The 25554-nt window shown below is 41.8% G+C and overlaps 1 protein-coding gene across 1 annotated transcript in view; it reads right to left on the bottom strand.

Annotated features, from left to right (window-relative positions):
- Positions 1 to 25554, bottom strand: part of MID2 (midline 2) — a 349455-nt gene that overhangs the window by 17905 nt on the left and 305996 nt on the right. The window contains exon 8 of the mRNA XM_082263055.1: positions 12396 to 12603. Coding sequence (XP_082119181.1) covers positions 12396 to 12603 — 208 coding nt within the window. The remainder of the gene's footprint in view (positions 1 to 12395; positions 12604 to 25554) is intronic.

Raw genomic sequence — 25554 nt, 5'->3', positions numbered from 1 at the left:
GTCCTATGTGGACAGCTTTACCCCGGATGCCTGAATCCTTAGATGTGCCTGTTCCAATCATCAACCATGTGAATTGCTAAAAGTTGTACCTTCATTAAATGTAACCATATTGCTACACTTAGAGGCGCCTCTCTTCTCTTTTATACTCAGCTGTGACTTGAGGCTACTTGTATATCAAGACATCGCTTGTATATCAAGTCAAAATTTATTTGAAAATTTTGCTTGTCTTGCAAAGCGCTCTTAAACCAAGTTACTCTCAAACCAAGGTTTTACTGTATATATATATATATATATATATATACAGTATCTAACAAAAGTGAGTACACCCCTCATATTTTTGTAAATATTTTATTCTATCTTTTCATGTGACAACACTGAAGAAATGACACTTTGCTACAATGTAAAGTAGTGAGTGTACAGCTTGTATAACAGTGTAAATTTGCTGTCCCCTCAAAATAACTCAACACGCAGCCATTAATGTCTAAACCACTGGCACCAAAAGTGAGTACACCCCTAAGTGACAATGTCCAAATTGGGCCCAATTAGCCTTTTTCCCCACCCCGGTGTCATGTGACTCGTCAGGTGTGAATGGGGAGCAGGTGTGTTACATTTGGTGTTATCGCTCTCACTCTCTCATACTGGTCACTGGAAGTTCAACATGGCACCTCATGGCCAAGAACTCTCTGAGGATCTGAAAAATAGAATTGTTGCTCCACATAAAGATGGCCTAGGCTATAAGAATGCCAAGACCCTGAAACTGAGCTGCAGCACAGTGGCCAAGACCATAAAGCGGTTTGACAGGACAGGTTCCACTCAGAACAGGCCTCGCCATGGTCCACCAAAGAAGTTGAGTGCCTGTGCTCAGCGTCATATCCAGAGGTCGTCTTTGGGAAATAGACGTATGAGTGCTGCCAGCATTGCTGCAGAGGTTGAAGGGGTGTGGGGGGGTCAGCCTGTCAGTGCTCAGACCATACGCCGCACACTGCATCAGATTGGTCTGCATGGCTGTCATCCCAGAAGGAAGCCTCTTCTAAAGATGATGCACAAGAAAGCCTGCAAACAGTTTGCTGAAGACAAGCAGACTAAGGACATGGATTACTGGAACCATCTCCTGTGGTCTGATGAGACCAAGATAAACTTATTTGGTTCAGATGGTGACAAGTGTGTGTGGCAGCAACCAGGTGAGGAGTACAGAGACAAGTGTGTCTTGTCTACAGTCAAGCATGGTGGTGGGAGTGTCATGGTCTGGGGCTGCATGAGTGCTGCTGGCACTGGGGAGCTACAGTTCATTGAGGGAACCATGAATGCCAACATGTACTGTGACATACTAATGTAGAGCATCATCTCCTCTGTTCGGAGACTGGGCCGCAGGGCAGTATTCCAACATAACGACCCCAAACACACCTCCAAGACCACCACTGCCTTGCTAAAGAAGCTGAGGGTAAAGGTGATGGACTGGCCAAGCATGTCTCCAGACCTAAACCCTATTGAGCATCTGTAGGGCATCCTCAAACGAAAGGTGGAGGAGCGCAAGATCTCTAACATCCACCAGCTCTGTGATGTCTCCATGGAGGAGGGGAAGAGGACTCCAGTGACAACCTGTAAAGCTCTGGTGAACTCCATGCCCAAGAGGGTTAAGGCAGTGCTGGAAAATAATGGTGGCCACACAAAATATTGACACTTTAGGCCCAATTTGGACATTTTTACTTAGGGGTGTACTCACTTTTGTTGCCAGCAGTTTAGACACCAATAGCTGTGTGTTGAGTTATTTTGAGGGGACAGCAAATTTACACTGTTATACAAGCTGTACACTCACTACTTTACATTGTAGCAAAGTGTCATTTCTTCAGTGTTGTCACATGAAAAGATAGACTAAAATATTTACAAAAAATGTGAGGGGTGTACTCACTTTTTGAGATACTGTGTGTGTATGTATATATATATATATACATGTATGTGTGTGTGTGTGTGTATATATATATATATATATATATATATATATATAATACACACACATATATACATACTCCTTAGGAGGCAGCTACTTAAAACAATCAAAATGATTACATAAACCACTAATGTATCGCACTCGGTGAAGCTTCTATTGAGGAGCGCTGCTGCAATGAGTGAGATATATTATTCATATAATAAGAAAAAAAAAAAGGTGACAGTTGTAAGCATCCCTGGCAGTGTTATATGGTTTGTTCGAACTGCTTACCCCAGCTGGACAGCTTGACCCGTTACAGAAAGAGGGAAAATAATCGATCTACTGGCAGGGTCAGCCAATAATAAAATGGTTATAGGGGGACAAATATTGCTGCTATCAGACTAAAAGCATTTTATTACATCTTTGAATTTTGTCCCTGGTTGATTTCCCTATTCATTGAAAGGTCAGGAAATAAACGTCACATATGAAAATATACACTGATGTGCGAAGTATCGTAGGCGACCTAGTAACACATCGGGGTTATTTTTGGCATACTTCACCAGGCTGTTGCCTTTGATCTCTCTCTTTGCCCAGAGCAAACTGGTTAATGGTTACCGTAAAGAGCGTTTCTCTAAACTGCCATTTACATAATCCCAGAAAGCGGTAAACCCTTCACTACCGGTGTCTCTCTGCTCCTCATCTGTACTAATGCAAAACAGTGTTAAAAATGCATTAACTGAGCGCTGCCTTTTGCAAAGGATTCTGGGTAATATGTCCACCTCCAGCAGGCATCTTTCCTTGTAAGTTCTTTTTTTTTTTTGTATGAACTCGGCAAAACAGATTTCTTCTATACTGGAATTTAAACATTATGAACACCTCTGCAGCAAGGAGTGGGGCTTTTTCACGCTTTGAGAGCCTGAAGTGCTATGTACCTGATTAAAAATGAATGTTTGAGGATGGCACGCTGCATGTTAAACAGACTGTGTGCGGGATTTTTTAAGCCGAGTCGACAGCATCATTGTAATCTGTGTTGTCAGGAATCGACTGACCACGTAGAGTGGGAGCCGGGGGTGGTGGGGGGGGGAAAGGTGCTGGAATTACACAGGACCATTAAAATCTGTTATAACCAACTTAGACATTTCCTGTGTGCTCCGAATTACGGGCAAGACAGCAAAAAGCTTTTTGAAAACAGAAATAGAGGCATCATGTAAGGCTAGGGATTTTAGATTTAAAATGTATGTGAAATTATTTTTAATATGTATGCCCGTGTGTCTTCAAGTCCAGCACCCAGATCAGTTTTTTTTTTTTTTTTTTAGTTATCTGAGAGGTTTCGAAAATATAAAAGGAAATCTGGCTGGAATACGCACCTATATGGCATTCTCCACAGTACCTCTTTTCTGCCACAAGATGTCCTCAGTCTTACAATGACACGCAATGTGATTCATCCCAGAAGACTGAGGACATACTGTAAATACAGCATCTTGCATTCCTTGTATTGTATTCTTTCTGTAAGTGCCTGCTCTATGGCATTGTCCCCTACAGTACCTCTCTTCTGCCACAAGAGGTCCTCTGTCTTCCAGATTTAATGATACCCAACATCATTCCACCCAGAAGACTGAGGACATACTGTAAGTGCATGACTACGGCACCTTGCATTGTATTCCTTCTGTAAGGGCATCACCACAGCACCTGCTCTATGGCATTGTCGCCCGCAGTACCTCTCTTCTGCCACAAGAGGGCCCCCGTCTTCCAGATTTAATTACACACAACATCATTCAACGCAGAAGACAGAGGACATACAGTAGGAATACAATACATAGAATGCAAAGTGCCACAGTCATGCACTTACTGTATGTCCTCTGTCTTCAGGGTTGAATGATGTTGAGTGTAATTACATCTGGAAGATGGGGGACCTCTTGTGGCAGAAGAGAGGTACTGCAGGGGATAATGCCATAGAGCAGGTGTTGCAGATACAGTATGAATACAATACAAAGAATGGGTGTCATTAAGTTTGGAAGAATGAGGCCCTCTTGTGGCAGAAGAGAGGTACTGCAGGGGATGTTGGCATAGAGCAGGTGTTGCACATACAGTAAGTGTATGACTCTGGCACTTTGAATTCTTTGTATTGTATTCATGCTATATGTGGAACATCTGCTCTATGGCATTATCCCCTGCAGTACCTCTCTTCTGCCACAAGAGGTCCCCCGTCTTCCAGATTTAATGATACCCCACATCATTCAACCCAGAAGACTGAGGACATACAGTATAAATACAATACAAAGAATGCAAAGTGCCAGAGTCATGCACTTACTGTATGTCCTCTGTCTTCTAGGTTGAATGAGGTTGGGTGTAGTTAAACCTGGAAGATGGGGGACCTCTTGTGGCAGAAGAGAGGTAGTACAGGGGATAATGCCATAAAGCAGGTGTTGCACATACAGTATGAATACAATACAAATAATGTAAAGTGCCAGAGTCATACACTTACTGTATGTGCAACACCTGCTCTATGGCAATATCCCCTGCAGTACCTGTCTTCTGCCACAAGAGGTCCTCATTCTTCCAAACTTAATGACACCCAATGTGATTCAACCCAGAAGGCTGAGGACATACTGTAAGTGCATGACTACGGCACCTTGCATTCCCTGTATTGTATTCCTTCTGTAAGTGCATCACCACACCACCTGCTCTATGGCATGGTCCCCCGCACTACCTCTTTTTTGCCACAAGAGGTCCCCCATTTTCCAGATTTAATTTCACCCAACATCATTCAACCCAGAAGACAGAGGACATACAGTAGGAATACAATACAAAGAATGCAAAGTGCCAGAGTCATGCACTTTATGTCCTCTGTCTTCAGGGTTGAATTATGTTGGGTGTAATTAAATCTGGAAGATGGGGGACCTCTTGTGGCACAAGAGAGGTACTGCAGGGGACAATGCCATAGAGCAGGTGTTGCACATACAGTAATTGTATGACTCTGGCACTTTGCATTCTTTTGTATTGTATTCATGCTGTATGTGGAACACCTGCTCTATGGCATTATCCCCTGCAGTACCTCTCTTCTGCCACAAGAGATCCTCATTCTTCCAGATTTAATGACACCCAATTTCATTCAACCAAGAAGACTGAGGACATACTGTAAGTGCATGACTATGACACCTTGCATTCCTTGTATTGTATTCCTTCTGTAAGTTAATCACCACAGCACCTGCTCTATTGCAATGTCCCCTGCAGTACCTCTCTTCTGCCACAAGAGGCCCCCCGTCTTCCAGATTCAACCCAGAGGACATACTGTAAGTGCATGACTACGGCACCTTGCATTCCTTGTATTGTATTCCTTCTGTAAGTTAATCACCACAGCACCTGCTCTATGGCATTGTCCCCTGCAGTACCTCTCTTCTGCCACAAGAGGTCCCCCGTCTTCCAGATTTAATGATACCCAACATCATTCAACCCAGAAGACAGAGGACATACAGTATGAATACAATACGAAGAATGCAAAGAGAGCAGGTGTTGCACATACAGTAAGTGCATGACTGTGGCACTTTGCATTCTTTGTATTGTATTCATACTGTATGTGCAACACCTTCTCTATGGCATTATCCCCTGCAGTACCTCTCTTCTGCCACAAGAGGTCCCCTGTCTTCCAGATTTAATTACACCCAACATCAATCAACCCAGAAGACTGAGGACATACAGTAGGAATACAATACAAAGAATGCAAAGTGCCACAGTCATTCACTTACTGTATGTCCTCTGTCTTTTGGGTTGAATGATTGTTGGGTGTAATTTAAATCTGGAAGACAGGGGAACTCTTGTGGCAGAAGAGAGGTACTGCAGGGGATAATGCTATAAAGCAGGTGTTGCACATGCAGTATGAATACAATACAAAGAATGCAAAGTGCCAGGGTCATGCACTTACTGTATGTGCAACACCTGCTCTATGGCAATATCCCCTGCAGTACCTCTCTTCTGCCACAAGAGGTCCTCAGTCTTCCAGATTTAATGACACCAAACCTCATTCAACCCAGAAGACTTATTGTAAGGGCATGCCCACGGCACCTTGCGTTCCTTATATTGTATTCCTTCTGTAAGTGCATCACCACAGTACCTGGTTTATGGCATTGTTCTCTTTTCCCACAAAAGGTCCTCAGTCTTCCAGATTTAATGACACTTAACGTCATTCGACCCAGAGGACATAAGTGCATGACCATTGCATCTTGCAGTCCTTGTTTTGTATTCATGCTGTAAGTGCATCACCTGTTCTATGGCGTTATCCCCTGTAGTATCTCTCTTCTGCCACAAGAGGTCCTCATTCTTCCAAACATAATGACACCCACTGTCATTCAGCCCAGAAGACTGAGGACATACTGTAAGTGCATGACCATGGAACATTGCACTCCTTATATTGTATTCATACTTTAAGTGCATCACCTGCAGTACCTCTTTTTTGCCACAAGAAGTCCTCAGTCTTCCAAACTTAATGACACACCCAACGTCATTCAACCGAGAAGACTGAGGACATACTGTAAGTGCATGACCACGGCACCTTACATTAATGCAAGTCATCATGTCAGTGCCTCTCTACATCACAGTGGATTCCCATTTCTTGCAGTAGTTCCTAAGAGGGCAATCAACCCTGCCAGTCACAACCCTCACCCCCAAATATTTGATTACAATATAGCAATCCTCCACCTGCCTTAACTTACAAACAGTGTTTTTTTTTTTTTTCGAACCATGTTTTTCCATAGTCTCAGTCCAGCCCACCTACTCTCTCCATTCACACCTAGGGAGATATCCCAGGTGGCACTGGCTCACACTCTGTGGATGGAGGAGGGTGGACATGGTGGCATTTGAGAAATGGGCTCCCAATAAACTCAAAAGCAAGATGGCGACATGGGATCAGTTATGCGGCAGTTGCACAGCAGATCATAATGAGACAACTCTGGATTTGCAGGGTGGGTGGGTATTAAAAGGTATGATATCCCAGCAAACCAGGTAAAAGGTTTATAATCAAAATTAACCACTGGGGGCTGTGAAGTTCCACTTCTTGAAATAACTTGAATATCTTAAAGCATATAGATTTTAGTAATCAGGTTTATATCTACTTTGATTGATGACTTCAGACATATGGTGCATGCCCTAACATTTCCTTCAGAAGACATAGTGCATACTCCGTCTACCCTATTTTTCTTTCCTCTGCTGCTGCGTAAAATCAAAGCTTCCGACGTATGCTCGGAAGGGTTTCTCCAGAAGTTTCTAGGTGAGAACAATGGCCAATGGATATTCTGCCTACATTGACCATTAATGTAAGGGGTTCCTTTTCCATGGACAACCAATGTGAGGGGCCATTTCTCCACTGAACGCCAATCTATGAAAGCGACCTGTCTCCACAGATTACCAATGTAAAATTGTGTCCTTTCTCCACTAATGTAAGAGGATCAATTTCAGCTGATCACCAATGTAGGGGGGCTTCTCCACTGATCACCAGTGTAAGAGGACACTTCAAAACTTACCACTGTTCTCTACTGATCACCCATGTAAGGGGGCCCTTCTCCTCTGGTCATCTATGTAAGGGGACACTTCTCCACTGATCACCAATGTAAGGGGACCTTTCTCCTCTGGTCATCTATGTAAGGGGGCCCTTTTCCACTGATCACTAACGTAAGAGGACACTTTTATACTGGTCACCAAAGGGGACACCAGTGTAAAGGGGAACTTCTGCATTGACCATCAGTGTAAGGGGGCACTTCTCCACTGGCCACCAATGTGGGGGGTTATGTACACCCCATCTTCATTTTTTAACTCTTTATAACCCTACTGATCATGTTTTGAGTTGCAGACCTAATCATTTTATTAATTATTATTTATTCTCCACGGATCACCAACTTAAAGGGATACTTCTCCACTGACCACAAATGTAAGAGGATACTTCTCCATTGACCACCAATAGTAGGGGACGCTTTTCCACTGACCACCAATGTAAGGGAATGCTAATACACTAACCACCAATGTCAGGGGACAATTCTCCACTGACCACCAATGTAAGGGAATGCTAATACACTAACCACCAATGTCAGGGGACAATTCTCCACTGACCACCAATGTAAGGGGATACGTCTACACTAACCACCAATGTAAGGGGGTACTTCTTCACTGACCACCAATGTAAGGGGGTACTTCTTCACTGACCACCAATGTAAGGGGGTACTTCTTCACTGACCACCAATGTAAGGGGGTACTTCTTCACTGACCACCAATGTAAGGGGGTACTTCTCCTCTTGACCACCAATGGTAGGGGACACTTCCACTCTGATTACCAATGTAAGGGACATTCTTCCTACTGATCACAAATGTAAGTGGACACTTCTACTCTGATCGCCAATGTAAGGGGAACCTTCTGCACTTATCACCAATGTAACCTGACCAACAGTGTAAAGGGGCACTTCTTGATTTACCATCAGTGTAAGGGGGCGCTTCTCCACTGACCACCAATGTAAGTAGTGGGGTTGAAATACACCCAATCTTCATTCTTTATCTCTTCAAAACCCTACTGATCACGTTTGGAGTTGTAGACCTAATCTTTTTATTGATTATGATTTATTCTCCACTGATAACCAATATAAGGGGACCCTTCTTCACTTATCACCAATGTAAGAGGACACTTCTATTCTGACCAGTAATGTAAGGGGACACTTCTATTCTGACCAGTAATGTAAGTGGACACTTCTATTCTGACCAGTAATGTAAGGGGACACTTCTATTCTGACCAGTAATGTAAGGGGACACTTCTATTCTGACCAGTAATGTAAGTGGACACTTCTATTCTGACCAGTAATGTAAGGGGACACTTCTATTCTGACCAGTAATGTAAGGGGACACTTCTATTCTGACCAGTAATGTAAGTGGACACTTCTATTCTGACCAGTAATGTAAGTGGACACTTCTACGCTGATCCCCCATGTAAGGGGGCCCTTTCTCTATTGATCACCAATGTGCAGGGCTACTTCCCCACAGACTACAAATGTAGGGTACCTGGAAAAGGTAAATATTTAAAAAAAAAAAGCGGGGCCCTAAAGGGGGAGATGTGGGTCCCCTGCAGTGCATGTAGAGAGTGGCTGTAAAATGCAGGCAATTAGCAGCACCAATATGCGACAAACAATGAGAAAAGGTGGAAATAAATCATGTAGTAAAACCAAACAGCAACTGCTTACAATACGCAGTGCACATGGTAAATGAACACCATTTAGGGTTTAAACTGTCATATTTTCACAATTTTATTTCCCATGCACAGATTGGGATTCTCCATACATATATATATATAAAATGAAACGGCAACATCTGTCAGTGCAGTCATATTTTCTCAAACATATGCTGATCGCTGAGACTAAAAATAGCTGAGATCAGCACCCACTCGGTATGGTAATGCTTATGTTTAGGGAAAAAAAAAAGACATCTGGACCAGAAAATGCAATGCCCTGGAATATCCCCTCGCCTTGTTTATGTGAAATATACCGTAATATTTTTATTAGTACAATTAGTAGTGAGAAATCTACATTATGATAAACAGACAAATCTCTCCCATTATCTTGTAATCAGACATAATATTTAAAACTGAAATGTAATCTGCTTATATTTTACGTTTGCTAGTTCCTCAACCCCCCAAATCAACATATTAATGTCATTTTTTTAAATAAAATCTTTCCATTTTCATTACATACTTTATTTTAGATCTACTAATATCATCAATGGGTCGCTGTGCTTTTCTAAGCAATGCAGGCCAATTCAGGGTTGGTGGGAGGGGCTGGAAGGGTGCCATCCAAAGCTTCCTGAAAACATCACAGCACCCTGCCCCGTTATTCCTATTAATGCAAGCAGGGGGTGGGCCCTGTAATGCCCTATTTCGCTTTCTTTTGCTGCTAGTACTGGCAATTTCTGGCTGTCAAAATTACAGACGGAAATTTTTCCGGATTGCTACAGCTGCTGCTTTGTAAATAGTGCTAGGAACCCTAAAGTCCCTCCAGAGGTTGCCTACCAATGTAAGCTGGCCCTGCTCCACTGACCACCAATGTATGCAGACACTTCTCCATTGACCATCAATTTGAGGGCCCACTTTTCCACTGATCACCAATGTAAGGGGACCCGTCTGCACTGACCACCAATGAAAGCTGGCTTTTCTCCATTGTCCACCAGTGTAAGGGGTCCCTTCTCCACTGACCACCAATGTTAGAAGCCATTTCTTCACTGGCTTACATGGGTGATCAGTGGAAAAGAACACCCTTACACTTGCAGTCAGTGCAGAAGTAGCTCCTTACATTGGTCATCAGTGGAGAAAGATCCTCTTACATGGGTGATCATTAGAGAAAAGACACCCTTACATTGGTAGATCTTTCTCCACTGGCCACTAATGTAAGAGGGCTCATCTCCACTAAACGGCAATGTAATGATACATTTCTCTCACTAACCATCATTGTAAGGAGCACTTCTTCACTGACTATTAATATATGGGGCGCTACTCCACTTACTAACATTGTAAGAGGACCCTTCCCCATTGACCATCAACGTAAGGGGACACTCCACTGACTTTCAGTGTAAGGGGTTCTTCTCCACTGACCACCAATATAAGGGAGCACTTATCCAATTACCAGGGGTTCTTCTCCACTGACCACCAATGTAAGAGGACGTTTTCCCTGTTCACCCTCAATGTAAGAGGACACTTCTTCATTGACTTTCAGTGTAAGGGGAGCTTCTCCACTGACCACCAATGTAAGGGGATTCTGTTCCACTGGTCACCAATGTAAGGGGCCTCTTCTCCATTGATCACCAATGTTAGAAGCCACTTTTTCACTGACTGAATGGGTGATCAGTGGAAAAGGACACCCTTACACTGGTAGTCTGTGCAGAAGTGGCTCCTTTCATTGGTCATCAGTGGAGAAAGATCCTCTTACATGGGTGATCATTGGAGAAAGAAACTCTTAAATTGGTAGAGGATCTTTTCTATACTGGCCACCAATGTAAGGGAGGTTATCTCTAATAAACCTTAATGTAATGGGACATTTTTCTTACTTACCATCATTGTAAGAACTTCACTGACTACTATTATATTAGGCCCTTCTCCACTTACCACCAATGTAAAAGGTACCCTTCTCCATTCACCACCATCAATGAAGGAGGACACCTCTCCATTGACCTTCAGTTTAGGAGAGCTCTTTTCCACTGGTCACCAATGTAAGGGGGCTCTTTACCAGTGTAAGGACCACCAACATAAGGGGACACTTCTCTACTGACCGCCAACATAAAGGGACAACAATGTGAAGGAGGTCTTCTCCACTGGTCACCAATGTAAAGGGGCCCTTCTCCCCTGGTTACCTGAGTAAGGGGGCCCATTTCTACTAAACCCCAATGTAATGGGACATTTCTCTCACTAACCATCATTGTAAGAAGTCCTTCACTGACTACTAATACATGGGGCCCTTCTCCATTGACCATCAATGTAAGAGGACCCTTTACCATTGACCATCAATGTAGGAGGACCCTTCTCCATTGACCATCAATGTAAGAGGACCCATCTCCATTAACCATCAATGTAAGAGGACCCTTCTCCATTGACCATCAATGTAGGAGGACCCTTCTCCATTGACCATCAATGTAGGAGGACCCTTCTCCATTGACCATCAATGTAGGAGGACCCTTCTCCATTGACCATCAATGTAAGAGGACCCTTCTCCATTGACCATCAATGTAAGAGGACCCTTGACCATCAATGTAAGAGGACCCTTGACCATCAATGTAAGAGGACCCTTGACCATCAATGTAAGAGGACCCTTGACCATCAATGTAAGAGGACCCTTGTCCATTGACCATCAATGTAAGAGGACCCTTGTCCATTGACCATCAATGTAAGAGGACCCTTGTCCATTGACCATCAATGTGGGAGGACCCTTGTCCATTGACCATCAATGTAAGAGGACCCTTCTCCATTGACCTTCAGTGTAAGAGGAACTTCTCCAATGTAAGGGGGCTCTTTTCCACTGGTCACTAATGTAAGAGGGGCACTTCTCCAATGACCACCAACATAAGGGGACACTTCTCTACTGACCACCAAAGTAAGGTGACATTTTTTTCTGCTGGCCACCAGTGTAAGGAGGCACTTCTCTATTGACCTTCATTGTAAGGGGTCACTTTTTATGTACACTCAATCTTCATTCTTTAACTTTCTACAATCCTACTGATCGTGCTTTGAGTTGCAAGCCTAATCATTTTATTGAGACCTGAGAACTATTTTATGGGTTCCTCCACAGTAAACCGGTTAAGAAAGGTTACATTATTATATACGTCTTATGGAATAAGTCCTATGCAGCCATCAGGTTGCCTTTCTCCATGTCATACTGGTATGCCTCTCTGATCATGACAGCTTTATATATATAAGAACACTTCAAGGTCCCATGGTGCTGCCCAGTCCACTTACCAGGTAGAATTTCCAACAGCTACCTCCCAGTAATGACACCCGCTGTCAATGAAGACATTCCCTGTTGCCCCGTAGCAGCCAGTCCCACTAAACCGCTCAGGCGTGTGGCTCTTCTTCAGGGAGCTCTCTTCTTTCTCCATCTGCATTCCGTCGTTCGATATCTTTAGCTTCTTGTGAGCAAATTTGGGATCGAGTTTGAACGGCTGACCTAGAATGAGGAATGACATAAAGAATCTGTCTCGTAAAAGGGCAACACATGATAGTCTATGTACAGTCTATAACTCTCTAACTTTATTATCTGAGCTGCATTATTCAGATTTATTTCCTCTTTGTTTTATGCTACTTGTGACTTGTCTGTTAGAGCTGAACAGATATAAAAGAGACAAATCCATGCTCCTCTTTATTAATAAACGATTAAATGTCTTTTTTTTTAGATTCATCTAGCATAGATACCTGAAATAGGACTTGGTATCAGCACCTTGCAATCACCTATTCCAGTATTTCTAACTGGAATTTTGCGTTTATTTAACTGTTGCACTAATACGTTTCATGGGCGCACGCAATTTTAAGACTTGACATGTTGGGTGTTTACAGTGCCTTGAAAAAGTATTCATACCCCTTGTCATTTTCCACATTTTCTCATGTTACAACCAAAAATGTAAATGTATTTTTTGGGATTCTATGTGATAGGCCAGGGATCCTCAAACTACCGCCCTCTAGCTGTTTTTGTGGAACTAAACATCCCATGAGACATTGTAAAACTCTGACATTCACAGACATGACTAGGCATGATGGGAATTGTAGTTCCTGAACAGGTGGAGGGGCCATAGTTTGAAGATCCTTGTGATAGACCAACACAACGTGGCACATAATTGTGAAGTGGAAGGAAAATGATAAATGGTTTTCAAAATGTTTTACAAATCTGTGAAAAGTGTGGGCTGCATTTGTATTCACCCCCCGGAGTCAATACTTTGTAGAACCGCCTTTCCCTGCAATTACAGCTGCAAGTCTTTTTGGGGATGTCTTTACCAGCTTTGCTCTTCTTTGCAAAATGTCTCAAGCTCTGTCAGATTGGATGGAGAGCGTCTGTGAACAGCAATTTTCAAGTCTTGCCACAGATTCTCAATTGGATTTAGGTCTGGACTGTGACTGGGCTGTTCTAACACATGAATATGCTTTGATGTAAACCATTCCATTGTAGCTCTGGCTGGATGTTTCGGGTCGTTGTCCTGCTGGAATGTGAACCTCCGCCCCAGTCTCAAGTCTTTTGCAGACTCTAACAGGTTTTCTTCTAAGATTTACCTGTATTTGGCTCCATCCATCTTCCCATCAACTCTGACCAACTTCCCTGTCCCTGCTGAAGAAAAGCCTTCCCACAACATGATGCTGCCACCACCATGTATCACGGAGGGGATGGTGTGCAGCATTAGTTTTCACACCACACGTTTTGCTTTTAGGCCAAAAAGTTCAATTTTGGTCTCATCTGACCAGAGCACCTTCTTCCACATGTTTTCTGTGTCCCCCACATGGCTTCTCACAAACTGCAAACGGGACTTCTTATGGCTTTCTTTCACCAATGGCTTTCTTCTTGCCACTCTTCCATAAAGGGCAGATTTGTGAAGCGCACGACTAATAGTTGTCCTGTGGACAGATTCTCCCACCTGAGCTGTGGATCTCTGCAGCTCCTCCAAAGTTCCCATGGACCTCTTGGCTGCTTTTCTGATGAATGCTCTCCTTGCCCGGCCGGTCAGTTTAGGTGGACGGCCATGTCTTGGTAGGGTTGTAGTTGTGCCATACTTTCCATTTTCCGATGATGGATTGAACAGCGCTCCGTGAGATGTTCAAAGCTTGGGATATTTTGTTTAGAACCTAACCTTGCTTTAAACTTCTCCACAACTTTATCCCTGACCTGTCTGGTGTGTTTCTTGGCCTTCATGATGCGGTTTGTTCATGAAGGTCCTCTAACAAACCTCTGAAGGCTTCACAGAACAGCTGTATATATACCGAGATGAAATTACACACAGATGGACTCTATTTACTAATTAGGTGATTCTGAAGGCAATTGGCTCCACTAGATCAGGGATCTTCAAACTATGGCCCTCTAATTGTTAGGGAACTACAATTCCCATCATGCTTTGTCACGTCTGTGCATGTCAGAGTTTTACAATGCCTCATGGGATGTGTAGTTCTGCAACAGCTGGAGGGCCGTAGTTTGAGGATCCCTGCACTAGATTTTAGTTAGGGGTATTAGAGTAAAGGGGGCTGAACACAAACGCACACCACACATTTCACATATTTATTTGTAAAACATTTTGAAAACCATTTATCATTTTCCTTCCACTTCACAATTATGTGCCACTTTGTGTCGGTCTATCACATAAAATCCCAATAAAATACATTTACGTTTTTGGTTGTAACATGACAAAATGTGGAATATTCCAAGGGGTATGAATACTTTTTCAAGGCACTGTATTTACTCGGTGCAACCTCATCTTTTATATTTTACCAATTAATTGGTAAAACATTGCATTTTTGTACCCTAGCTTTGGTATATATATTTTTTTTTTTACAGAAATGTAACGCTTTATTAAAATCGTTACATTTCACGGGCGCATGCACTTTTTAGGCTTAACATGTTGGGTATCTATTCACTCGGTGCAACCTCATCTTTTATAGATTACTCAAAACTGGATAAAATATTAGGCTTGTTTATCCTAAAATTAACTTTAGTGTATTTTCTACAGCAATTCTGCATTTCATAAACCGTCGTGCTAACATAACGTTTCACATTTTAACTTAAAACTTCAGTAAAAAAATATGCTAAAGTTAAAATTTCATAAATCGTTGTGCTAATATAATGTTTTACGGGCGCACGCAATTTTAAGGCTTGACGCGTTGGATATCTATTTGCTTGGTGCCACCTCATCTTTTATAAAGTACAAAAAAGTAGATAAAATATTATGCTGGTTTACCCTAACATTAACTTTATGAAACTTAAAATTTCAGTAAAAATTTTCTAAATTGCTGTGCTAATATAATGTTTCACAAGCGCACGCAATTTTAAGGCATGACGCGTTGGCTATCTGTTTGCTTGGTGCAAACCTCATCTTTTATAAATTACCAAAAAGTGGATAAAATATTATGCTGGTTTACCCTAAAATTACCAATAGCGTATTTTTAACTGAAATTTTGAGTTTCATAAAATCGCTGTGCTAATATAATATTTTATCCACATTTTGGTAATTTATAAAAGATGAGGTGGTACCAAGCAAATAGATAGCCAACGCGTCAAGCCTTAAAACTGCATGCGCCCGTAAAACGATATATTAGCACAGCAATTTATGAAGCTTAAAATTTCAGTAAAAAAAATATGCTAAAAGGTAATTTTAGGGTAAACAAGCATATTTTTTTTACTGAAATTTTAAGTTTCATAAATTGCTGTGCTAATATAATGTTTCACGGGCGCATGCAATTTTAAGGCATGACGTGTTGGCTATCTATTTGCTTGGTGCAAACCTCATCTTTTATAAATTGCCAAAAAGTGGATAAAACGTTGTGCTTGTTTACCATAAGATAAACTTTAGAATATTTCTTACTGAAATTTTAAGTTTCATAAATTGCTGTGCTAATATAATGTTTTATGGGCACGCGCAATTTTAAGGCTTGACTCGTTGGCTATCTATTTGCTTGGTGCCACCTCATCTTTTATAAATTACCAAAATGTGGATAAAATATTATGCATGTTTACCCTAAAATTACCTTTAGCATATTTTTTACTGAAATTTTAAGTTTCATAAATTGCTGTGCTAATATAATGTTTTACGGGCGCACGTGTTGGGTATCTGATTACTTGGTGCAACCTCATCTTTTATATTTTACCAAACACTGGGTAAAATGTTGCATTTGTGTACCTTAAAATTAACTTTAGTGTACTTTTTACTGAAATTTTGAGTTTCATAAAATCGCTGTGCTAATATAATATTTTATCCACATTTTGGTAATTTATAAAAGATGAGGTGGTACCAAGCAAATAGCCAACGCGTCAAGCCTTAAAATTGCGTGCGCCTGTAAAACGTTATATTAGCACAGCGATTTATAAAACTTAAAATTTCTGTAAAAATTATGATAAAGTTGTGCTCTCCATTGGTTCGAATCTTACCTATCTCACCGCACCTTCAGTGTCACTTACAATTCCACTTACTCCTCTGCAACTCCTCTTACTGTTGGGGTCCCCCAAGGCTCTGTCCTTGGACCGCTACTATTCTCAATCTACACCTCCTCCCTGGGTCAGCTAATAGCCTCCCATGGCTTCCACTACCATTTCTATGCTGATGACACCCAAATCTACCTCTCTACCCCTCAGCTCACCCCAACAGTCTCCTCCCGCATCACTGATCTACTAACAGACATATCAGCCTGGATGTCTCACCACTGCCTCAAACTGAATCTAAAACCGAGCTCATAATATTTCCTCCTCTACGTGCCCCTTCCCCGTAATTCTCTGTCAAGATCAATGGAACAACTATTAGTCCTTCCACACATGCCAGGGTGCTAGGGGTAACCCTGGACTCTGCACTGTCCTTTCAGGCTCACATCCAATCCCTGTCCAAATCATGCCGCCTAAACCTCCGCAACATCGCTAGAATACGGCCCTTTTTAACCAATGACACCACCAAGCTTTTAATTCACGCCCTGGTTATCTCTCGCCTCGACTATTGCAACTGCCTCCTCATTGGATTACCCTTACATAGATTATCCCCCCTTCAATCCATAATGAATGCTGCTGCAAGACTTATCCACCTTACCAACCGTTCAGTGTCCTCCAACCCTCTCTGCCAATCCCTTCATTGGCTTCCACTCACCCAACGAATAAAATTCAAAGTGCTAACAATAGTTTACAAAGCCATCCACAACTCTGCCCCCAGCTACATCACTAACCTGATCTCAAAATATCAACCTAGCCGCTCTCTTCGGTCCTCCCAAGACCTCCTGCTCTCTAGCTCCCTTGTCACCTCTTCCCATGCTCGCCTCCAGGATTTTTCCAGAGCTTCTCCCATTCTTTGGAACTCTCTACCCCAATCTGTCCGACTGTCCCCTAATCTATCCATCTTTAGACGATCCCTGAAAACCCTTCTCTTTAAAGAAGCCTACCCGGCTACTAACTAATAACGCTGTTTCACTTGCTCCATCAGCTCATCCCCCACAGCTATTGCCTTTTGTATCAATTGACCCTCCCTTTTAGATTGTAAACTCTAACGAGCAGGGCCCTCTGATTCCTTTTGTTTTAAATTGTAGTGTAAATGTAATGTCTGCCCTCATTTTGTTAAGCGCTGCGCAAACTGTTGGCGCTATATAAATCCTGTATAATAATAATAATAATAATAAAGTTAATTTTACGGTAAACAAGCATATTTTTTTACTGAAATTTTACGTTTCATAAAATCGCTGTGCTTATGTAACATTTTATGGGCGCACGCAATATTAAGGCTTGACACTTTGGCTATCTATTAGCTTGGTGCAAACCTCATCTTTTATAAATGACCAAAAAGTCGATAAAATATTATGCTGGTTTATCCTAAAAATTACCTATAGCATATTTTTTACTGAAATTTTGAGTTTCATAAATCGTTGTGCTAATGTAACATTTAAGGGCGCACGCAATTTTATGGCTTGACGCATTAGCTATCTCTATTTGCTTGGTGCCACCTCATCTTTTATAGGTTACCAAAAAGTGGAAAATATTGTGCTTGTTTACCCTAAAGTTAACTTTATGAAACTTAAAATTTCAGTAAAATTTTTCTAAATTGCTGTGCTAATATAATGTTTTACAGGCGCACACAGTTTTCAGGCTTGGCGGGTTGGCTATCTATTTGCTTGGTTCCACCTCATCTTTTATAAATTACCAAAATGTGGATAAAATATTAATTAGCATAGCGATTTTATGAAACTCAAAATTTCAGTAAAAAATACTAAAATTTTAGGGTAAACAAGCATAATATTTTATCCACTTTTTGGTAATTTATAAAAGATGAGGTGGCACCAAGCAAATAGATAGCCAACACATCATCAAGCCTTAACATTGGGTGTGCGCCTGTAAAACATTATATTATTACAGCGATTTATGAAACTTAAAATTTCAGTAAAACATTTCTAAATTGCGGTGCTAATAGAATGTTTCACGGGCACGCACAATATTAAGGTTTGACGCGTTGGGTATCTATTAACTTAGTGCAACCTCATCTTTTATATTTTACCAAACACTGGGTAAAATGCTGCATTTGTGTACCCAAAAATTAACTTTAGTGTACTTTTTACCGGAATTTTGCGTTTCATAAACCATTGTTCTAATGTTTGGAGGTTTTAACTAATCTTCATGCCTAACATTATTTTTAAACGTTCACAAAAAACGCAAAAGGGTTTCATTTTTTTGTTAAAATGCTACTTTACAGCAGTATTTAGAAAAAAAAAAAAAAAAAGATTGTGGGAATTTGCGTAGTGGGTGCTGGAACAAATTTTTGCCAACTCACACCTATAAGCTTCATACAGTTTTCTTTTAGCTGGTCTTCCTCTGTCAGCTGTACTTTATGCATATTACAGTATAGCGCGGGATGACAATGATACAGTGAGTTTTGAAGGCTCGTCTTATCACCCCATGCATCATACCAGTCTGCCCTTGACAGTGGCAGTTAGAGGATTCAGAAATAAATCAAGTCTCTCCTCTATTTGCGAGAACCTCAACCAAATATAGTATATGAGCCGTGTTCTTGAGTATGAAGAACCGGCTTTCTTTATGGAATGACTTTACCCCCGTATAACGCTCGCTGAATACAATAAATAACATACAACAAACCTAATCCATTTTACTGCAGCCCTATAGAGTAAATCAATGCTAAACTCAATATATGAGCTTTGCGTTTTAAATGCTCCTGGGCACTTTGTACTTGACTTGTCAGGCTGGTGATCTGAAATCCTTATTGAGTGTTTGGGCTTTTTATAGGCAGCTGTTTTAGAAGCTACATGGCCTATTTAGAAAGGGGGCGAATGCAAAATTATTATTTTTTTTTTCATTTAAAGAAGAACGTATATAAATAGACTCTGTATGTCTCGTCTGCAAAAAAAAAATCTCTTCCGTCTACCATCACAATTTATTTTTAATTGTACAATGACTGCCGCGCATGAGGTGGGAGTTGATACTGGGTCATGTGTGGCCGGTCAATTGATGAAGGCAAAAGACTTCAGACCTGGAAGAAGACAGCAGTGGTGGTGATTTAGCAAGGGCGTGGAGGGTGCACCTCATAACCCTGGAGAAGGACACTCTAGATCAGCCAAGTTCAACTAGGGTTCCTCCAGAGGTTGCTAGGGGTTCCTTAAGCTGTGGACTGATGGATCTCCCTTCAAAAGGTCCAATGCTACTTGGCAGAGCCAGCAGCATGAAATCAATAATCTTTTTAGCTGTCGCTAAGGGTAACTTTGTGACCACCAATAAGGGATAAGTAAGGGATATTTGTCCCACTGGCCACCATGTGAGGGACATTCTTCCAACTAACCACCATTGTAAGGGGCATTCATCTACTGTTCACCAAATAAGGAGTATTCTTCCCAATGACCACTAATGTAAGGGTATTTCTTCCTATTGACCACCAATTTAAGGGACATTCTTCCAACTAACAACCATTGTAAGGGACATTCATCTACTGTTCGCCAAAGTAAGGAGCATTCTTCCCATTGACCACCATTGTAGGGGACATTCTTCCCACTGACCACCATTGTAAGGGTCATTCTTCCCAATAACTACCAATGTAAAGGAATTTATTTCCACCTGGACACTAATTTAATAGATAGTCTTCCCTTTGACCAACAATGTAAGGGACATTCATATACCGTCTACCAATGTAAAGGAGCATTCTTTCCCATGTCCTTAGATAAACTGATTTTAGAAGGGGTTTCTCTGAGAAATTTGCAATTATTGCAAGGGTTCTTCGTGGGTACAAACTAGTTTAAGAAAGGCTGTTCTAGGAGGGTATGTCTGCCATAATCTGCAAGTACGCAGTAGCCATGGGACCCGCAACAGCAGCACAGTTCTGCTTTAAACCCTTTAACCTATGTTTACATGGGCAGAGCTTGAGGGGCTCACAATGGAAACCCATACTTCATGGGGCCCTCCTGTCACATTAGATTTTACACCAGGCATCACTAAACGGTGGACCAAGTCACTGTCCCGTCCAGACCACCACAGTCCCACCATGTAGGAGCTAATTCACCCCACAGCCATCACCAATGCTATTATCACAGTAAACAGCAGGAGGAAGGACATTCCTGGGGGAGAGGGTGAGAGCTGCTCAAGCCAACAAGCAGGTGATTGGTTGCTAGGATGCAGGGCGGTTCTAGCAACCAATCACCAGATTGCAGTTCCTGTGAAAGGGAGAGGGGGCGTGAGGGTTGTAATGTGGGGGGGGGACTCTAATGTGTGGGTGCCGATGATTGGAATGTGGGGGAGCTGAGAACTATAATGTAGGGTGCTGAGGACTACTATGTGGATGGGCTGAGGATAGTTATGGGGGGAATGAGGACAGTAATGTTGGGGGGGGGGAGATAATGATGAGGAAAGGCGCTGAGTACAGCGCAGTAAAGGGGGGCAGTACTGTTGGTTGGGGGGGGGTTTGACATGGGTGGAGGTCACCATTGTGACCCCTCAAGTTCCACCCATGGAAATAACTCTTTAGACACTTGGAGTATTTTGATATGCGGTGGAAGCAGCGGGTGGTAGTGGGGGCCACCCCAGGTCAACTTTTTCATCAGGGCACACAAGGTTCAAGCTACGCCTCTGTATGCATAAAACTAATTTGCTATTGGATCTTTGTATTATTTTACTATGTTTTGTTTCGAAATTCATTTCCTTTGTAGATTTCACTAATGTATAAAGGTTTCAGGTCGGCACAATATAACATACACTTTTTTCTGAGGTTTATAATAAAATTATTATAAAAATTATATCATTCCCATCATCTACAGCAGAAAAAAAGCTACAGGAAAAAATTAGGAGCACCATCCCAAATGTTGGAAATTATGCAGAATTTTATTAAATCATAAAACGCCGAAAGGACAAGCCAACACATTTCAGGGTTCTTCTCATGAACCCTCACCCCCCCCCCCCCTTATCAGGGCATACCGTTGCTGATGAGGCTTTGCAATCAGCTGCTTGAGCCTGGCCTTAATACTAAGATTTTTTAATTTTTCAAAATTAATTTAGTGATAATTTTTTCAAGCAAATTTCCCTTGAACAAAAGGAAAAACAAATGCACATAATTAAAAAACAAAACAAAACAAAAAAAAAACTACCCAAAATACATAAAAAAGCCACTCCCTCTAAATAAAAAGTAAGTAAAGTAAATAAAAAAGAAAAAAGTGGATAATTTTTTTTCAAGCAAATTTCTCTTAAATAAAATAAAAAAAAATCATGGCTTTCAAGCATATTTCCCTTGAACAAACGTAAAAAAATCAAATACATATAAATGGGTAAAATAAATCCTTAAAACAGTAAATAAAATTAAAAACTGACGCCAAAATACACATAAAAGCCACTCCCTCAGGGTTAATAAAAAAAAAAAAGTGGATTATTTTTTTAAGCAAATTTTGCTTAAATAAAAAAAAATGGTTTTCAGTAAAATGTCACTTGAATAAAGGGAAAAATAATCAAATACGCATACATTGGAAAAAATAAATCCAAAAAGCACTAAATAAAATAAAAAAACAAAACAAAATGACCCTAAATACATAAAAAGCCTCTCCCACTGGGTAAATAATAATAATAAAAAAAAAGTGGATTATTTTTTCAAGCAAATTTCGCTTAAATAAAAAAATGGTTTTCAGGAAAATGTCACTTGAATAAAGGGAAAAATAATCAAATACGCATAAATTGGAAAAAATAAATCCAAAAAGCACTAAATAAAAAAACAAAACAAAATGACCCTAAATACATAAAACGCCTCGCCCACTGGGTAAATAATAATAATAAAAAACAAAAAGTGGATAATTTTTTTTTTTTTTTTCAAACAAACTTTGCTTAAATAAAAGAAATAAAAACATGTACTTCAAGGAAACTTCACTTAAATAAAAAAAAAAAAAAAAATCCATTTTTTTTTTCAAGTAGCTCAATGAGATAAACAGAGTTTCCAATTTAGTGAAAATGCGCTAGCGAAATAATCGATAATTTCATGGTGAAATCAATTTTGTTAAATTCACTTTGTTCATCCCTATGATAATTACACAAGCTGAGCCTCCAATTTACTATGGTTTTCTTCCATGCTTTCAATCGGACTTCACTTTCCACATACGCGCCTTCAGTACTTTAAAAATAGGTGTGAAAATGGCTGGCAGCATGTGGTGTACTACAGTGAAACAAAACACTATTATTTTCCTAAGAATGGAACGGAGGCTTGTAAAGAAAGTAGCAGTATGAGATTTGGATTTAATTTCAGAAGTCTTACTGAATAGCGGCTTCCTCTTACCAGGGGTTGGGAATGTATGGTTTAATAGAAGCCGAGTATTGTTTTCTCACTCTTCACACCATACTGCAAAGATGCCGATTTCCTGTTTATTCCCTTTTGCAGACATGGAAAGATGATTTTAACCCATGAATGATGTAGAAAAAGAACAATTTTAAAGCACCAATCAAAATTAATAATAAAAACCTGAAGATTGATTAGAAATTCCTGTTTTTACTCAGGAATATCTGCAAAGTACCTGACCCATCTCTTGCCCAAAATGACCAGGTCTTGGAAGCACCAGGTCTTCTCCTGTTTAAATAAGTAATACGGTCACCCGGACTAAGCATAAGCTGGGTTCACTCCGAACGTGGTCCAAACCCAGTTTGACAGAACCCATTGTTTCTCCCCAGCCAACTCAATAAGCTGAGGCCGGGGTATCTCCAATCTTACAGCTGCAAATACGCAAAGCATCAGGATGTTCAGGACACCATTGACCTACTATGGCCACATGTTGGGCATTCCGTTCCAAAACCATGGCAATTATTAAGGAGTTGTCCTCCCCTTGTGGCTTTCACAGCCTCCACTCTTCTCTGGGAAGGCTTTCTACGAGATTTTGGAGAGTTTGTGCCTAATTGTGAGGTCAGGTACCATTGTTGGATGAGATCTGGCTCGCCATTAGCATTCTAATTAGGGTTTAGGTCAGGTACAGGAGAACTAGCTAACAATCAGTGTCCCAATTCATCCCAAAGGTGTTCAGTAGGGTTGAGTTCAGGCACTGACTATTGGATGACAAGACCTGATCTCAAAGGTGTTTAGTAGGGGGTTGAGGTCAGGCATTGATTATTGGATGATAAGACCTAATCCCAAAGGTGTTCAGTAGGGTTGAGGTCAGGCATTGATTATTGGACAACAAGACCTGATCCCAAAGGTGTTTAGTAGGGGGTTGCGGTCAGGCATTGATTATTGAATGACAAGACCTGATCCCAAACATGTTCAGTAGGGTTGAGGTCAGGCATTGATTATTGGATGACAAGACCTGATCCCAAAGGTGTTCAGTAGGGTTGTGGTCAGGCATTGATTATTGGATGACAAGACCTGATCCCAAAGGTGTTCAGTAGGGTTGAGTTCAGGTACTGATGTCGGATGAGAAGAAATGATCCCAAAGTTGTTCGGTAGGATTGAGGTCGGGGTTCTGTGAAGGCCACTCGAGTTCCTCCAACCAAACTGGTCAAACGATGGAACTGGCTTTGTGCAAGGGTCCAGTCAAGCTGGAACAGAGAAGGGCTGAGATGACCTGATCCCTAAAGTGTTCAGTAGGGGTGAGGTCAGGTGCTGATGTTGGATGAGAAGACATGATCCCTATGGTGTTCAGCAGGGCTGCAGTCAGGGATTTGTGACACTTGAGGTCATCCACACCTTACTGGTCAAACCATGTCTTTGGAACTGGCTTTGAACACAGGGACCTAGTAATGCTAGAACAGAGAAGAGCTTTGGGAAAAGGGGAAATCACAGGAGAAACCATCTTTGATTGGGCAGCTAGTAGATAAAAAGAGGGTTCCTAAAGATGATATAGGCCCCTTTCACATGGGCTCGTCGCAGCATATCAATCCGCTGATCCCCGCTGAGCAGGCTGATGGCAGTCTGTCTCCGCTCACAGTGCAGAGATGGACCTGTCAGAGCCCCGCTCTCCTCTATGGGGGGATTGGATGAAAACGGACCACTTGTCCTTTTTCATCCTTTCCCATCAGCCAGATGGATAGAAAATAGGGTTACCATCCGTCTGGATTTCACGGACAGGATCGGATCAGATAGCAGCAGATGTCAGGGGACATGTCACCGCTGACATCCGCTGCCCCAGAGGGGTGCATGGAGCGTCCGATCAGGTCCGCCTAAAAAAACGACAGGCGGACCTGATCAAAGAGTCCGTGTGAAAGGGGCCATAATCTGCACTATGACACTGACTCCTCAACTACACGAACAAATGTTGGTGGACACCTGACCAACACACCTGTCTAGATCAGGAGCCATAAAACTACGGCCCTCCAGTTGTTCAGGAACTACAATTTCCATCATCCCTAGTCATGTCTTTGAATGTCAAAGTTTTGCAATGCCTCATGGGATGTGTAGTTCTGCAACAGCTAGAGGGCCGTAGTTTGAGGATCCCTGGTCTAGATGGTCAACAACCTTCCAAATGATTGAGATTAGGTGTTTCCATTGAAGAGTACTGTTAATGCTACACATTCAAAACAAATTGTGCTCTTCCAACCTTACACTAACAGTTTGGAGAAGACCCTTTTGGGTCCCTGAGCCAGTGCTGTATTTTGGCCTAGGCCGACAAGGCCCAGGCCTGGGGCAGCAAAAAATCCGCCCCCCCCCCCCTCCACCTGAGACTCTATTGGCCACTGGTTGCTAGAGCTGCCTCTCTCACCCCCCTCTCTCTCATCCTCTATCTCACTCCCCCTCTCTTTCTCCCTCCCTCACCCACCCCCCTCTCTCTCCCATCCCCTCTCACCCCCCTCCTCTCGTGAGATCCCAGGGGTTCATGCTGGGACTTGTAGTCCTTATATTTTGGAGGGAGTCACATCCATTAAAAAGGAAGGAGTGGGGCAAATTTACATAGGAGGGGGGGGGGGGGGACGCCCACATTTAGTCTTGCCTAGGGCAGCACAAAA

The sequence above is a fragment of the Pelophylax lessonae genome (genome assembly GCF_965119305.1).
Source record: "Pelophylax lessonae genome assembly, chromosome: 7".
Lineage (NCBI taxonomy): Eukaryota > Metazoa > Chordata > Amphibia > Anura > Ranidae > Pelophylax > Pelophylax lessonae.
Note: the sequence above shows the minus strand (reverse complement) of the source record. Positions and strands in the feature narration are given on the sequence as shown.